This window comes from Saccopteryx leptura, chromosome X (assembly GCF_036850995.1).
Source record: "Saccopteryx leptura isolate mSacLep1 chromosome X, mSacLep1_pri_phased_curated, whole genome shotgun sequence".
Lineage (NCBI taxonomy): Eukaryota > Metazoa > Chordata > Mammalia > Chiroptera > Emballonuridae > Saccopteryx > Saccopteryx leptura.
This window is the reverse complement of record NC_089516.1, coordinates 44,680,717-44,696,626: the sequence shown is the minus strand read 5'-3', so window position 1 is coordinate 44,696,626 and position 15,910 is coordinate 44,680,717. Positions and strand designations below refer to the sequence as shown.

At 43.0% G+C, this 15,910-nt stretch overlaps 1 protein-coding gene across 2 annotated transcripts in view; it reads right to left on the bottom strand.

Moving 5' to 3' along the window:
• The window catches only part of SYN1 (synapsin I), a 55,774-nt gene that overhangs the window by 35,147 nt on the left and 4,717 nt on the right, over positions 1 to 15,910 (bottom strand). For both annotated transcript variants that reach the window (XM_066356910.1, XM_066356911.1), the window contains exons 2-5: positions 10,238 to 10,295; positions 10,043 to 10,134; positions 7,448 to 7,604; positions 7,195 to 7,284 (exon numbers count right to left, since the gene is read on the bottom strand). In XM_066356910.1, coding sequence (XP_066213007.1) covers positions 7,195 to 7,284; positions 7,448 to 7,604; positions 10,043 to 10,134; positions 10,238 to 10,295 — 397 coding nt within the window. The remainder of the gene's footprint in view (positions 1 to 7,194; positions 7,285 to 7,447; positions 7,605 to 10,042; positions 10,135 to 10,237; positions 10,296 to 15,910) is intronic.

Here is a 15,910-nt window from a genome sequence, read left to right as displayed (position 1 = left end):
AAAGGTGTAATTTGTATGACAATAATAGCACAAAGGAGTGGTGAGGGAATAAAGCTATGAAGAAGAAATTTTAAAATATTTAAAATACCATTGAAATTAAATTAGTATTAATTCAAATAAGAATGATATAAATTAAGATGTTAATTGTAATCCCCAGGGAAACCACTAAGGAAATAATATATATATTTCTTATTTTAGCAAGAGACAGACAGAGAGAGAGAAAGACAGAGACAGACAAAGACAGACAGACAGGAAGGGAGAGAGATGCAAAGCATCAATTCGTAGTTGAGGCATTTTTAGTTGTTCATTGATTGCTTCTCATACATGTCTTTACTGAGTGTATGTGTGTGTGTGAGGACTCCAGCAGAGCCAGTGACCCCTTGATCAAGCCAGCAACCGTGGGCTCAAACCAGCAACCTTAGGCTTCAAGCCAGTGACCTTTGGGCTCAAACCAGCAACCATGAGGTCATGTCTATGATCCCACACACAAGCCAGTGACCACATGCTCAAGCTGGTGAGCCTGTGCTCAAGCCAGATGAACCTGCACTCAAGCCAGCAACCTCAGGGTTTTGAACCTGGGTCCTCAGCATTCCAGGTTAATACTCTATCTGCTGCGCCACCACCTGGTTAGGCTAAGGAAATTATTTTTTGAAAAAACATGGAAATATTTACTTAACACAAAAGTATACATTAATGGAGGAAAAAAAGACATAAGAAATATAGAACACAAATAGCAAAATTATAAACATAAATTCTACTTTACCACTAATTACATTAAATGTAAATTAATTAAACATTCCAATTAAAAGTAAGAGATAGGCAGAATAAATTTTAAAAAATATGACCCAATTATATGCTGTCTACAAGAGACACACTTTAAATTCAAAGACACAAATAAGTTGAAAGTAAATGGATGGAAAAATATTTACCATGCAAACAGTAACTAAAAGAAAGCTGGAATGGTTATACTAACATCAGATAAAATAGACTTGAAAATGAAATTGTTACTAAAAGTAAAGAAGGCCATTTTATACTGATAAAAGAGTTAATCTATCAAAAAGATACAGCAATGAGAAACAATATGCTCATAACAATAAAACTCTAAAATACATAAAACAAAAATAGGCAGTATTCAAAGGAGAAATAATTCAACAATATTGGTTAGAGACTTTAAAACCTCACTTTAAATAAAAGATATAATAACCAAACAGAGATCAATAAGAGAAGACTTGAACTACATTATAAAGCAACAGGACATAACAAACATCTGTAGAACTCCACCCTACAACAGGAGAATACACCTTCTTCTCAAGTGCACATGGAACAACTCCAGGACAGACTATATGTTAAGCCACAAAACAAATCTTAATAAATGTAACAGGACTGAAATCATACAAATGTTCTCTGACCACAACTGGATGAAATTAGAAACCAATAACAGAAGGAAATTGGGAAATTTACAAATATGTGGAAAGCAAACAACATGCTCCTAAATAACCAATGGATCAAAGAAGAAATCACTAGGGAAATTAGAAGATACTTTGAGATGAATGGAAAAGAAAATCCAACATACCAAAACTTAATGTATGTAGCTAAAGTAGTGACAAGAGGGAAATTGATAGTTGTAAATGTGAATATTTGAAAAGATGAGAGAGCCTGACCAGGTGGTGGTACAGTGGATAGAGTGTCGGACTGGGGTGCCGAGGACCCAGGTTCGAGACCCGGAGGTCGCCAGCTTGAGCACGGGCTCATCTGGTTTGAGCAAAAGCTCACCAGCTTGGACCCAAGGTCGCTGGCTCGAGCAAGGGGTTACTAGGTCTGCTGAAGGCCCGCGGTCAAGGCACACATGAGAAAGCAATCAATGAACAATTAAGGTGTTGCAACGTGCAACGAAAAAAAACTAATGATTGATGCTTCTCATCTCTCTGTTCCTGTCTGTCCCTGTCTCTCCCTCTCTCTGACTCTCTCTCTGTCTCTGTAAAAAAATAAAAATAAATAAATAAAAAGATGAGAGATATCAAATCAATAATCTAATCTTCCATCTTGAGAACAAAATAAGCACAGAGAAAACAGGAGAAAAGAAGTATAAAGATTAGAGTAGAAATAAATGAAAGAAGAAAACAGAAAAACAATAGAGAAAATCAATGAAACTAAAAGTTAGCTCTCTGGAAAGACCAACAAAACTGCCAAACCTTTAGTCTATGAAAAAAAATAGAGAAAACTCATTATTAAAATCACAAATGAAAGAGGGGACATAACACTGATCTTACAGAAAAGGATTATAAGGCAGTATTCAAAACAATTTTATGCCAATAAATTAAAAAACTTAGATGAAATGGACAAATTCCTAGAAAGACACAAACTACTAAAATTGACTCAAAAAGAAATAGAAAATCTTAATAAACTTAAAGTAAGTGAGGAGATTGAATGACTAATGGTAATTTAAAAAATACTTCCTGCAAAGAAAGGCCCAGGACCACACTGGTGAATTCTAACAAACATTTAAAGAGAATTAAAACCAATCTGTCACAAACTCTTCTCAAAAATAGAAGAGAAGGGAACACTGTCCATCTCATTCTATGAGGTTGATACCTAAACCAGACAAAGACAGCATATGAAAACTATAGACCAATGGCTCTTGTAATTATAAAAACCATAATTCTCAACAAAATACTGAATCCCACAACATGTAAAAAGACCATATATCAAGTCAGGTGGGATTTGGTCCAAGAATGCAAGTGTGGCCCAACTTGTATGAAAACCAATTAATGTAAACGTCATATTCATAGAATAAAGGACAAAACCCACATGATCATATCAATAAACACAAAAAAGCATGTAACAAAATCTAACACCCTTTTATGATAAAAACGTTCAACAAGCTAGGAATAAAAGAGAACTTTCTTAACATTTAAATAACAGTTAATATATAACAGATGCACTGTTCTAATCACTTTCATTCATTAATTTAATTCTCACACCAACTCTATGATACAGAAACTATTATTACTCACACTTTATAAATGAGTAAACTGAGGCACAAAGCATTTCAATGATGTTTCCTATGTTAAAAAGCTAGTACATTGTGGAGCTAGGTTTCCAATGCAGAAATTCTGGCTACAGAGTCCATGCTCTTAATTATAGTCAGATATACTGTCTCTCAAAGAATGTAGAATTATCTTTATAATGATAAACAAATTGAGTTTCCTTAGAACTAATAATTTGATGTTCATCTGTAAGTTAATTTAATTTATAACACTGTGAAATTATATATCAGTGATCATAATTTGTAATACTGATAAGAATTTTTTTTAAGATTTTATTTATTTATTTTTAGGGAAGAGAGAGGAGAGAAGGGAGGAGGAGCAGGAAGCATCAACTCCCATATGTGCCTTGACCAGGCAAGCCCAGGGTTTTGAACCAGCTACCTCAGCATTCCAGGTCGATCCTTTATCCACTGCGCCACCACAGGTCAGGCTGATAAGAATTTTTAATAGTAGTGCCAATGTTATTCAGCCAAGTTGGTGATGTTGGGTCAATATTGATATTTAATTTTAATTTAATTAATAAAACTAGTGATGATTATTTATGTAAGTAAGCATAATTTGTAATATTGTTAAATTAAAAAAAATTATTTTAGTTTGTCAGCATTAGTAATGGTGATTCAATTTCTTTTTCTTCTTTAATATTTCTTTCTTTTACATTTTTATTTATTGACTTTAGTGAGAGAGGAAGAGGGAGAGAGAGAGAAAGAGATAGGAACATTCTTCTATTCTTGTATGTCCCCTGACCGGGAATTGAACCGGTAAACTCCGTGCTTCAGGATGATGCTCTAACCAGGGCAGTTTCTTTTTCTTTTCTTTCTTTCTTTCTTCTTTTTTTTTTTTTTTTTTTTTTTTTTTTTTTTTTTTTGAGAGAGAGAGACTGAGACAGGAAGGGAGAGAGAGACTGAGAGAGGGCAAAACCCATCAACTCTTAGTTGCTTTCACTTTAGTTCATTGATTGCTTCCAAGAGAGGGAAGAGAGACTGAGAAGCATCAACTTGTAGTTGTACATTGAGCTTTTCATATGTGCCTTGACCAGGCCTGTGTCAGTGTCCCCTTGCTCAAGCTAGCCACCTTGGGCTTTTCATGCCAGTGACCTTTGGGCTCCAGCTGGTGAACTTTGGGATCATGTGAATGATCCCTGGCTTGAGCCAGCAGCCCTGTGCTGAGGAGCCCCTGTTCAGAGCCAGTGACCTTGACCTTGAGGCTTCCAACAGGAGACTTCAGCATTATGAGTGGACGCTTTATTCACTGTGCCACCACTGGTCAGGCATCAATTTCTATTTGTAACTAAAATTTGATTCATAAGATTCTCATAATTTATATTAGTAATCATAACTTTAATATCATTAATTATTTATAGTAACAATTAGAATGTTACCCATATTAATAATGCTTTCTATTAGTGACTATAAGATAATTCAAAACATAGTTACTCATAATTTATATTAGCAATCTTAATTTGTAACATTGACAATAATTTTTTTCTTACAGAGACAGAGAGAGAAAGTCAGAGAGAGGGATAGACAGGGACAGACAGACAGGAACAGAGAGATGAGAAGCATCAATCATCAGTTTTTTTGGGTTTTGTGTTTTTTTTTGTATTTTTCCAAAGCTGGAAACGGGGAGAGACAGTCAGACAGACTCCCGCATACGCCCAACCGGGATCCACCCGGCACGCCCACCAGGGGCGATGCTCTGCCCACCAGGGGGCGATGCTCTGCCCCTCCGGGGCGTCGCTCTGTCGCGACCAGAGCCACTCTAGCGCCTGGGGCAGAGGCCAAGGAGCCATCCCCAGCGCCCAGGCCATCTCTGCTCCAATGGAGCCTCGCTGTGGGAGGGGAAGAGAGAGACAGAGAGGAAGGAGAGGGGGAGGGGTGGAGAAGCAGATGGGTGCTTCTCCTGTGTGCCCTGGCCGGGAATGGAACTCAGGACCCCTGCACACCAGGCCGACGCTCTACCACTGAGCCAACCGGCCAGGGCCAATCATCAGTTTTTTGTTGCGCATTGTGACACCTTAGTTGTTCATTGATTGCTTTCTCATATGTGCCGTGACCGTGGGCCTTCAGCAGACCGAGTAACCCCTTGCTCGAGCCAGCGACCTTGGGTCCAATCTGGTGAGCTTTTAGTTCAAACCAGATGAGCCCGTGCTCAAGCTGGCGACCTCTGGGTCTCGAACCTGGGTCCTCGGCATCTCAGTCTGACGCTCTATCCACTGCACCACTGCCTGGTCAGGCGACAATAATTTTTAATAATATTTTACAATGTTTTACTAGTAGTTTATTTATTGTAAGTCTTTTTACTTATTGATTTTAGTGAGAGAAAAAGGGAGAAAGAGAGACAGGAACATTGATCTGTTTCTGTATGCGCCCTGACTGGAGATTGAACTGGCAACCTCTGTACTTTGGGATGATGCTCTAACCAACCAAGCTATCTGGCCAGGGCTAATATTTTAATTTATTTTAGTAATTATAACTTAATTCACAACATAGGTATTAATCGCTTATATTGATCACCATAATTTGTAACACTGGTAGTAAATTATAATGGTAGTTATAATATTTGATGCTATTAGTAATGATAATACAGGTTTTTTTGTTTGTTTGTTTTTTATTTTTTTGTATTTTTCTGAAGTTGGAAACGGGGAGGCAGTCAGTCTGACTCCCGCATGCGCCCAACCGGGATCCACCCAGCATGCCCACCAGGGGGCGATGCTCTGCCCATCTGCGGCATTGCTCTGTTGAGACCAGAGCCATTCTAGCGCCTGAGGCAGAGGCCACGGAGCCATCCTCAGCACCCGGGCCAACTTTGCTCCAATGGAGCCTCAGCTGCAGGAGGGGAAGAGAGAGACAGAGAGGAAGGAGAGGGGGAGGGGTGGAGAAGCAGATGGGCGCTTCTCCTGTGTGCCCTGGCAGGGAATCGAACCCGGGACTCCTGCACGCCAGGCTGATGCTCTACCACTGAGCCAACTGGCCAGGGCCAATAATATAGTTTTTATTATTAAGTATAATATAATCCAAAATAAGGATTTACCATTTATATTAGAGCATAATTTGTAATATTGATAATTGTAATGATAGTTATAATCTTTGAAAATAGTTATAATTATTCAATTTCTATTAGGAACTATAATTTAATTCATAACATTGGTACTCATAATTCACCCCAGGCCCTGGCCAATGAAAGTCCCGGGCTCAATTCCCAGTCAGGGCACACAGGAGAAGCGACCATCTGCTTCTCTACCCCCTTCCCTCCCCCTTCTCTCTCTCTCTCTCTCTTATCTCCTCCCACAACCATGGCTCAAATGGTTCGAGCAATTGGCCCCAAGCACTGAAGATGGCTCCATGGCCTCACCTCAGGTGTTAAAATAGCTCAGTTGTTGACTAATGGAGCAGCGGCCATAGATGGGCAGAGTGTGGCCCGGTCAGGGGCTTGCCGGGTGGATCTCAGTTGAGGCGTATGTGGGAGTCTATTTCTCTGCCTCCCTACCTCTCACTAAAATAAAATAAAAAATTCACACCAGTATCAATAATTTGCAGTATTGGTGATAATTTGTAATATTGGTGATTATATTTTATGATAATGGTAACCAATAATTTAATTGTTATTTGTAAGCAATTTAATTTATAACATTGCTACTGATAATTTTTATTGCGAATCCTAATTTGAAACATTAGTAACATTTTTTTGCTCAAGCCAGATGAGCCCTCACTCAAGCTGGCGACCTCGGGGTCTCAAACCTGGGTCTTCCGCATCCCAGTCGGATGCTCTATCCACTGCGCCACCGCCTGGTCAGTAACATTTTTATCAAGAGGAATATTTGATAATGTCAGTAACAATGACTTAATTTCTATATGTAATATAATCTGATTCATTATATTAGTTCTGTTAATTTACATTAGAAATCAATTTGTAGCACTGGTGAGTATAGATACTATATGTAACAGGATCAATTATTTAAATCACACTTGTAACCACATAAGTAAATTTATGGTATTATTAAACCCTTCCCAAAGCAACTTCATTCTCCACAGGCACATTCTACCTGTACTCTTTGATAATGTGCCGATGGTAACACATCCACTGGCAATACTATTGCAGTAGGTACGATGCTTTTCCCTCCTGCCCACTGTACTTCCCCCAGACTCACCATCTCTTTGTGGTTGGGGTAGAAGGTCTGATCGATTAGAGGGAATTCTTCTGTCCCCAGTTTCTTGTGAAGTCGAACCATCTGGGCAAACTATGAGAGTCAGGAGAGACAGGTCAGCAAGTCTTTCACCTAGAGGGAGTCTCCAAACTAGGGTTCCAAACTTCCTCAGTTCTCAAAAATCATAGTGATGTTGAGCTCCCACATGCATGCATGAGATAGTCCCTCTGCCAATAGCACCCTTTTTGTCACTTACCACCCAGGGCTTGTCACAGAAGTTGTAGACAGAATGCAAAGAGTTAACGCTGGGGATTCCAGCATATTGCAGCCCAATGACCAAACTGCGGTAGTCTCCATTCCGTGCCATGCTGAAGGCATGCTGACGAATCAGCACGAAGTCCGGTTTCAGAGTCCTGGGGTTAAAGGGTGGGAGTATTTAGGACTTCCCCCAGAAGCTTCCCAACATCCTTAGATCAAAGAGCAAGCTGCCATGTCTCCACAGCTCCTAGAAATTGTTAACGGGTTTCTCACCTCAGCACACATGCACAAGTTGTTCCCTCTGCCACAAGCATCCTTTCTACCCTCTCCCCATCTGGTGACCCCCTTAAAGCCTTTCCGACCTGCTCCTCTCCTCACCAACGCCAGCTTTCAGGATACCTGCTCAGCTCCGATAGCTCCCTGGTCACAAACTCTCAGACTACTATCTGTCTCCAGAGGATGTTGCCCAGAATAAATTCTGGCTTCAGAGCCTTTACCTGGCTGTTCCCTCTGCCTGAAACATTTTCTCCCTAGCTTCCTGCATGTAGCTCTCCTTCCCTTCCTTCAGGTCTTTCCTCAAATGTCTCTTACACTAAAATGGTCAATTCCATTCAAATTGTAGATCCCTCCACCCGCCAACAATACCTACATCCCTTTGCTGCTATACATTTTTCTTAGTATATTTACATTTTCTGCCACTTCTTTTTTTTTTTTTTTTTGTATTTTTCTGAAGCTGGAAACGGGATAGACAGTCAGACAGACTCCCGCATGCGCCCGACCAGGATCCACCTGGCACGCCCACCAGGGGGCGATGCTCTGCCCCTCCGGGGCATCGCTATGTCGCGACAGAGCCACTCCAGCGCCTGGGACAGAGGCCAAGGAGCCATCCCCAGAGCCCGGGCCATCTTTGCTCCAATGGAGCCTCGCTGCAGGAGGGGAAGAGAGAGTCAGAGAGGAAGGAGAGGGGGAGGGGTGGAGAAGCAGATGGACGCTTCTCCTGTGTGCCCTGGCCGGGAATCGAACCCGGGACCTCTGCACGCCAGGCCGACGCTCTACCACTGAGCCAACCGGCCAGGGCCAGTATATTTACATTTTCAATTTGTTTTCTTTAATCTTTTAAAAAAGCTTTTATTTATTGATTTTTAGAGAGAGGAGAGAGACAGAAAGAGGGGATAAAGAGGCGGGAGAAGCATCAACTTATAGCATTGCTTCCGTATGTGCCTTGACCAAGCAAGCCCAGGGCTTCAAACTGGTAACAGCATTCCAGGTCAGATGCTTTATCCACTGCGCCACCACAGGTCAGGCTAATTTATTTGTTTATTGTGTGTATCCCACAGTAGAATGTAAGCATCATGAGGGCAGAGGCGTTTTGTCGTTCGGGGGTTCTGTTTTGTTCACTGCCAGGTCCTCGGCATGTAGAACAGTGCCTGTCATACAACAGGTGCTCAATAAATGTTTGTTGAATGTAAAATGCTGAGAGCAGCACCTGGTATACAATAGATGCTCAAGAAATATTTGTTGAATGAATAACTAAAAAGTTTGTTTTGTGGTTTGCTGGGACCCTTGCCTCTTTTTTCAGAAAAGCTATCTCCTATATTCTGTGCCTGTTTTTTTTTCATTGAAATATATTTGACAAAAAAAAAAAAAGAAATATATTTGACAGATAACTGTTTAATTTAAAGTGTACAAATTTCCTGGCTGGATAGCTCAGTTGGTTGGAGCATTGTCCTGAGGTACAGGGGTTGCCAGTTCAATCCCTGGTCAGGGCACATAGTGGTGCAGGTTGATGTTCCTGTCTCTCTCTCTCATTCTCCTTCCTTTCTCGCTCTCTAAAATCAATACAATAAACATTCAAAAATAAAAATAAAATAAAGTGTACAACTGACATGTTGATTGTATACATTTATATACTGTAATGTGATCGCCATTGTAGCATTAGTTAGTACATCTATTATGTCACATAATTATTTCATTTTTGTGGCAGAATAATTGAGATCTAGTCTCTTAGCATGTTTGATGATTATGATACAACATTGTCTATATTCACTATACTGTTTCATTAGATCTCCAGGACTTATTTATCTACTAATTGCAAGTTTATACTGTTAAACATCTCTCCTATTCTCTCAGTCCCCACCCCCTGGCAATCTCAATTTTATTCTCTGTTTTATGAGTTTGGCTTTTTAAGATTCTACATATATATATATATACTATGGTTTCTCTTTAGATTGTATAAATTTTTCGCCTTTTAAGATTCTACATATAAGTGATATCATGCAGCACTTGTCTTCCTCTGATTTATCTCACTTAGCATTATGTCCTCAAGGTCCATCTATGTTGTCACAAATGGCAAGATTTTCTTTTCTCTCATGGCTGAATAATATTCGTGTGTGTGTGTGTGTGTGTGTGTGTGTGTGTGATCTTCTTTATCCATTTGTCCATCAATGGACACTTAAGCTGTTTCCATAGCTTGGCTACTGTAATGTGCCTAAGTTCTTGCTTACAGAAGGATGGGTACGGAGGTGGAGATCCTCCCTCATATCTGAGTCCTTACGTCTCTCCCAAAACACCAAGGTATTCTTTTTATACTCACCGCACAACCTTCACTCCATTCCGAAGAACTTCCATGTCCACAGAGAATCCACCATTGGCATGAGCCACAAGATTGAGGTCAGAGAATTCAGCCTGGAAAGGGGAAAAAATCAGTGATTCATTCGCATCACACATAAATAACCACGCAGTTTGCAACCTGGACAGCTGATCCCCAGATCCACCTGTCTTCACTAACCTGTTCTACTTTAATGTCAATTTCTCCGTGGATCTTTTTCCCTTTGAAGTATTTTGCCCTGTAGAGAAAAAGAAGAGCACATCCATCAATGCTCACATCTCAGGAAGACAAAACCCAGGCCAGTCTTTTGCCCCTTTGCCCCTGCAGTGCCTCTAGAGAACCATAAAGTGATTTTATGATTGTTGAAATACTTTGAAAACTCAAACAGTGCTTTGTGAACAATAAAGTAATCCTCGTTAAGGTGTGTAATGCCAAAGGACATTGCAAATTTTAAAATAAGTCCTTAACCCCCAGAGAGCAGGTCTGCCTGTCACACTGCTATTATAAATGTTTTTGGAAAGCTTTGGAAAATGAGGGTGATTTGTAAACTGTAACATACTTTAAAATTGCATGAAGATTTGTAAACAGCAAAGAAACCTTAGAGAATACAAATGTATGAAGCGTGCCTGGGTAGATCTCAGTGTCTGTATCTGCTTGTACAGCCTGAAGCATCTCTTTGTTCTCTGGCCCTTTCCCAAGGAGGAGGGCGTTCACCATGTCTGATTGTGTGCGAAGGGACAGAACAGACATGGGTGGGCACAGGTATCAGAAAAGGAGGGGCAGATTGAGGGGTGCAGGCTGGCAGTGGCTCTACAGAAGCTGGAGACTGCAATGATGGGGGTGGAAAAGAGTGCACCTGCGGATGAGTGGAAATCATAGGAGGGAAGAGGGGTAGAAGCAGCAGTAGACATATCATGAACTGCTATGTCACTCTTCTCACCTACATCCATCTCCAGCTGGGGTAGATTTCCTATGGCCTCTTCCCAAGACCCAGGATTTCCTATCTGACAAGCTTCTCCACAGGCAGAAGCTTGTCCTCAATTTTCTTATAGGAGGAGGAGGAAGGGAGAAGCCACTCCTGGGTTCACCTACATGCACACAATCAGGGTCTCTGACATATATGCACAGCATAAACAGGTCCTTGTGACTTGACTGACATATCCCAAAGAACTCACACACAGTTATTTCCTTCTCTCCCCCCCATCCCCCCCCCCACACACTCTATTACTGACACTGACCCTTCACAAGTGTTGGAAGAGAATAATTTTTAGATCAGTGTATTTTTTTACTTATAAAAGGAGACCCAGGCCAGGTAGCTCGGTTGGTTAGAGTGTCTTCCCAATACATCAAGGTTGCAGGTTCCATCCCGGGTCAGGGCACATACAAGAATCAACCAAGTGCCTGACCTGTGGTGGCGCAGTGGATAAAGCATCGACCTGGAAATGCTGAGGTCGCCGGTTCGAAACCCCGGGCTTGCCTGGTCAAGGCACATGTGGGGGTTGATGCTTCCAGCTCCTCCCCCTTTCTCTCTCTCCCTCTCTCTCTCCTCTCTAAAAATTAATAAATAAAATTAAAAAAAAAAAGAATCAACCAATGAATGTATAAGCAAGTGGAACAACAAATTGATGTTTCTTTGTCTCTCTCTAAACATAAGAAAGCAATAAATAAAAATATAAGTGCAGACTTAAAATAAAATGATAAGTGCAGACTTTAAAAATAAAGTGATGGCCCTGGCTGGTTGGCTCAGCGGTAGAGCGTCGGCCTGGCGTGCAGGAGTCCCGGGTTCGATTCCCTGCCAGGGCACACAGGAGAAGCGCCCATCTGCTTCTCCACCCCTCCCCCTCTCCTTCCTCTCTGTCTCTCTCTTCCCCTCCCACAGCCGAGGCTCCATTGGAGCAAAGATGGCCCGGGCGCTGGGGATGGCTCTGTGGCCTCTGCCTCAGGCGCTAGAATGGCTCTGGATGCAACAGAGCGACGCCCCAGAGGGGCAGAACATCGCCCCCTGGTGGGCATGCTGGGTGGATCCCGGTCGGGCGCATGTGGGAGTCTGTCTGACTGCCTCCCTGTTTCCAGCTTTGGAAAAATGAAAAAAATAAATAAATAAAGTGATATAGTGCAGACTATATCACTGTTTTTCAAACCTTTTTGACCATAAGTGTAGTGGGTACTCTACTCAGATCTTCTCTTCAGAGCTAATGCATCCTGAACATCAGCTATTAACAGCTCATGGTTGTGTCCCAGTGGAAACTGTCTTATGTCACAGGTATAGCCAAGGTTATACCTACTCCAGGCAGCTCATAGCTTATATCTGGTCTGAGGGAGTATAAAGGTCAGCCTCTTTGCCTCCATACAGACTGAATCTGAAGGACAATCTCGGCCCTGGCCAGTTGGCTCAGCGGTAGAGCGTCGGCCTGGCGTGCGGGGGACCTGGGTTTGATTCCCAGCCAGGGCACATAGGAGAAGCGCCCATTTGCTTCTCCACCCCAACCTCCTTCCTCTCTGTCTCTCTCTTCCCCTCCCGCAGCCAAGGCTCTATTGGAGCAAAGATGGCCCGGGCGCTGGGGATGGCTCCTTGGCCTCTGCCCCAGGCGCTAGAGTGGCTCTGGTCGCGGCAGAGCGACGCCCAGGAGGGGCAGAGCATCGCCCCCTGGTGGGCAGAGCATCGCCCCTGGTGGGCGTGCCAGGTGGATCCCGGTTGGGCACATGCGGGAGTCTGTCTGACTGTCTCTCCCCGTTTCCAGCTTCAGAAAAATACAAAAAAAAAAAAAAAAAAAAAAAAAAAAAAAAGAATGAAGGACCATCTCAGCCCCAGAGCTCCCTCTGCGATCAGGTTAAGGCTCTGATGCAACCACATCGTGGAACAGCTTCTCCCTCTGCCCAACCCTGCCCTCCTTATAGGTGTTGATCCCAAGGGTACTCTCTAATAAGTTTCCTACTTGTAAATTTCTGCTTCCAAACCTGTTTCCATAGAAGTTAACCTAAAACAGTGGGACAGAGAAGTCAAACTACAAAGAGACTCTAATGCCATTGAGGAGCTGAGTCACCCAGAAGCCAGCAGGCAACAAGGAACCATTTGTTGGGGGTGGAGCACAGACAGCCCCTGACATACTGCATTGACTCAAAGTGCTCTGCAGCAGGTCAGGCTGTGATGGTAAGCAGTCCTGCCACTCAGGCAACATGATCCAGCAGATCCTGTGATAGTAGAAGTGTCAATAGTGAGAAAAGATGCAGTATAGAGTTTAAGAGAAGCTCGAATGGGAGGCCCCCGGGGTTCTGAAGCAAGGCCATGCCATCTGCAGCAGAGAAGTACGTGCCTTTTGAGAAACAAATCCTGGTGTCGTACTGGGTCCTGATAGAGACAGAATTCTTGACCATGGGGTACCAAGTAACTGTGCACCGAGGCCTGCCAAATAATAAAGTCAGACAGGCCCAGCAGCCATGACTGAGCCCAAGCAGAACCAACCAAGCTGCCTGAGCAGGTGACCTAAATGCCTGTCACAGGCAGACTAAGGTCGGTTGAGGCACTGGGTGCAGAAGAAAATATTGGACCCCTTTAAAAAGAGAGAGAGACAGAGAAAATAAAAATACATGTTAACCATATTTTTAAATAAATAAAAAGTATTATGTACGATTAATGTTAAAATTGCACATATGAAACCAAACTTGGTGTCATTAGAAAAAAATGTAAAATTGCGGTTTTGCGGGGTCCTTCAGAAGCCGGGGTCCAGGGCGAGTGCCCGCTGTGCCTGCCGTTAAATCCGCCTCTGATGCTTGTCATGCACACTGCTGTGCTAGTGCCTCCCTCAGCTCACTAAGGGGACACCTTAAACCCAGCAGATAAAGGAAGAAAAAGTCTAAGCTTGCTTCACAAATGGGTTGCCTTGGTATGTGGGTGGGAGCCAAAAATAAACAGTGGCTGCACTCTAGCTCCATTCAGAGTGGCCTTGAAAAGAGTGGCAGAGTTCCCAATGGGCAAAGCTTCGAGCTAGACACCTGGCCACTTATTTTGTGGGGAAAGAGAAGCGGCCTAAGATTAGAATATATATTCACTGATGGGCAGTGATTAATGGCTTAGCTAATTTGTCAGAGGCTTTGAAAAAAAAGCTATTGGAAAATGAAAACAAGGAGGTCTGGGTCACAAAAATGTGGCTAGACATGTGGGAGTGGAGATGAAGTGGAATGAGGAGCAGAGATCTTTGTTGTTTGTTAACACCCAGCAGACAGCATCCATCATGGAAGTAGCACTAAGCAACCAAGTGGACAGAATGAGTCAGCCAGATTACGTCAGCCAGCCTCTTGAATCAGTCGCCTCAGTGCTGGCAGATGGGCACACGTATGAAGCGGCAAGAGTGAGAAAGACAGAGACTATATGTGGGGTTTTACAGAATTTTTACAGAATGTTCAACCTGCCAGCAACAGAGACCAATGTTGAGTCCCTGACACTGCACCATCCCTCAAGAAGACCAACGAGCTACTTTGTGGCCTCTTCCACCATGGAAAGACTAATGATTAATTTTGACTGGAATATTCTATGTATTGGTTTGCCTTTCCTGACTGCAGGACATTGGCCAGCATCACTGACCAACAACATACACAGTGTTTGATCCATCGGTATGGGATCCCACGTAACATTGCATCAAACAGCAAAGGAGGTGCAAAAGTGGGCTCATGACCATGGAATGAACAGATGATCATATACACCACAGCACCCAGAAGTTGCTAACCTGATAGAGTTTTGGAACAACTTCTTGTAACCACAGCTAAGATCATAGCTTATAGGTTATACTATGCAAGAAGGGGACACCATCCTCCAAAACTCAGTATACACCCTAAATCAATGATCACTGTTTGTGCTGTTTCTAATCAGGAAAATACATGGGTCTGGGAACCCAGAGGTGAAAGTAGGCGTGGCCCAGCTTACCATCAATCCCAGTGATCCACTTTTGGAATGTGTGCTTCCTGTTTCCTCAGGGCTCTGCAAGGTTAGAGGTCCTGGTTCTCCAAGGGGGGACACTGCTACCAGGGGACACAGCAAGAATCCCATTACATTCTAAGCTTTGAGTGCTACCTGGACACTTCAGGGTTTGCATGCCAACAGACATGAATAAGAGTCACTGTCTGGGCAGGGGTGCGCGACCCTGATCATCAGGAGGAGGCAGGGCTGCTGTTACACAGTGGGGGCACGGAGGCACCGGGTGATCTGCTTTGGCATCTGTTGGTACTCCTTGCTCAAGTTTGATGGCAAATGGACAAGTACAGCAGCCACAGCCTGAGGAGAGCATGGGCACCAAGGGTTCAGGGATCTCTCAAGGGTGAGAGAATGTGTCATGCACCAGGCAAGCCACTGAGACCAAGAGAGGTGTTAACTGAAGCTGAGGGGAATCTAGAATGTATAGAAGAAGAAGACAAACACATATAATTTATTTATGCCACATTGTCAACTGTGGCAGTGGAGGCTGTAATTCATCCTACTAATCATGTTCTTTCAAGTTTTCCTCAGAAAACAAAAGCCAATTACAGTCCAGGAAATGCTGTTCCCAGATGGGGTGAACTTACTCTAAGAAGCAAATGAACCTGAGCAGTACAAGAGGTGGACTGCGTGCTCCACCCAGATCCTCACCTTTCCCCTCCCCTCAGGCTTTCACATCTACCCCCCAGGTTCTGGGAACAGCTGTCCCACCCTGGGAATTTCCCTCTGCAGCACAAATTTGCCTTCCCCAAGATTGTTCTTCCTCCCAGAGGGCAGCCTGCCGTCAAAGACTGACTGATGCAGGGATTCAAAAGCATGGATACTCTAACTCCATTGGGATAACTCTAGGGCAGGGGTCCCCAAACTTTTTACACAGGGGGCCA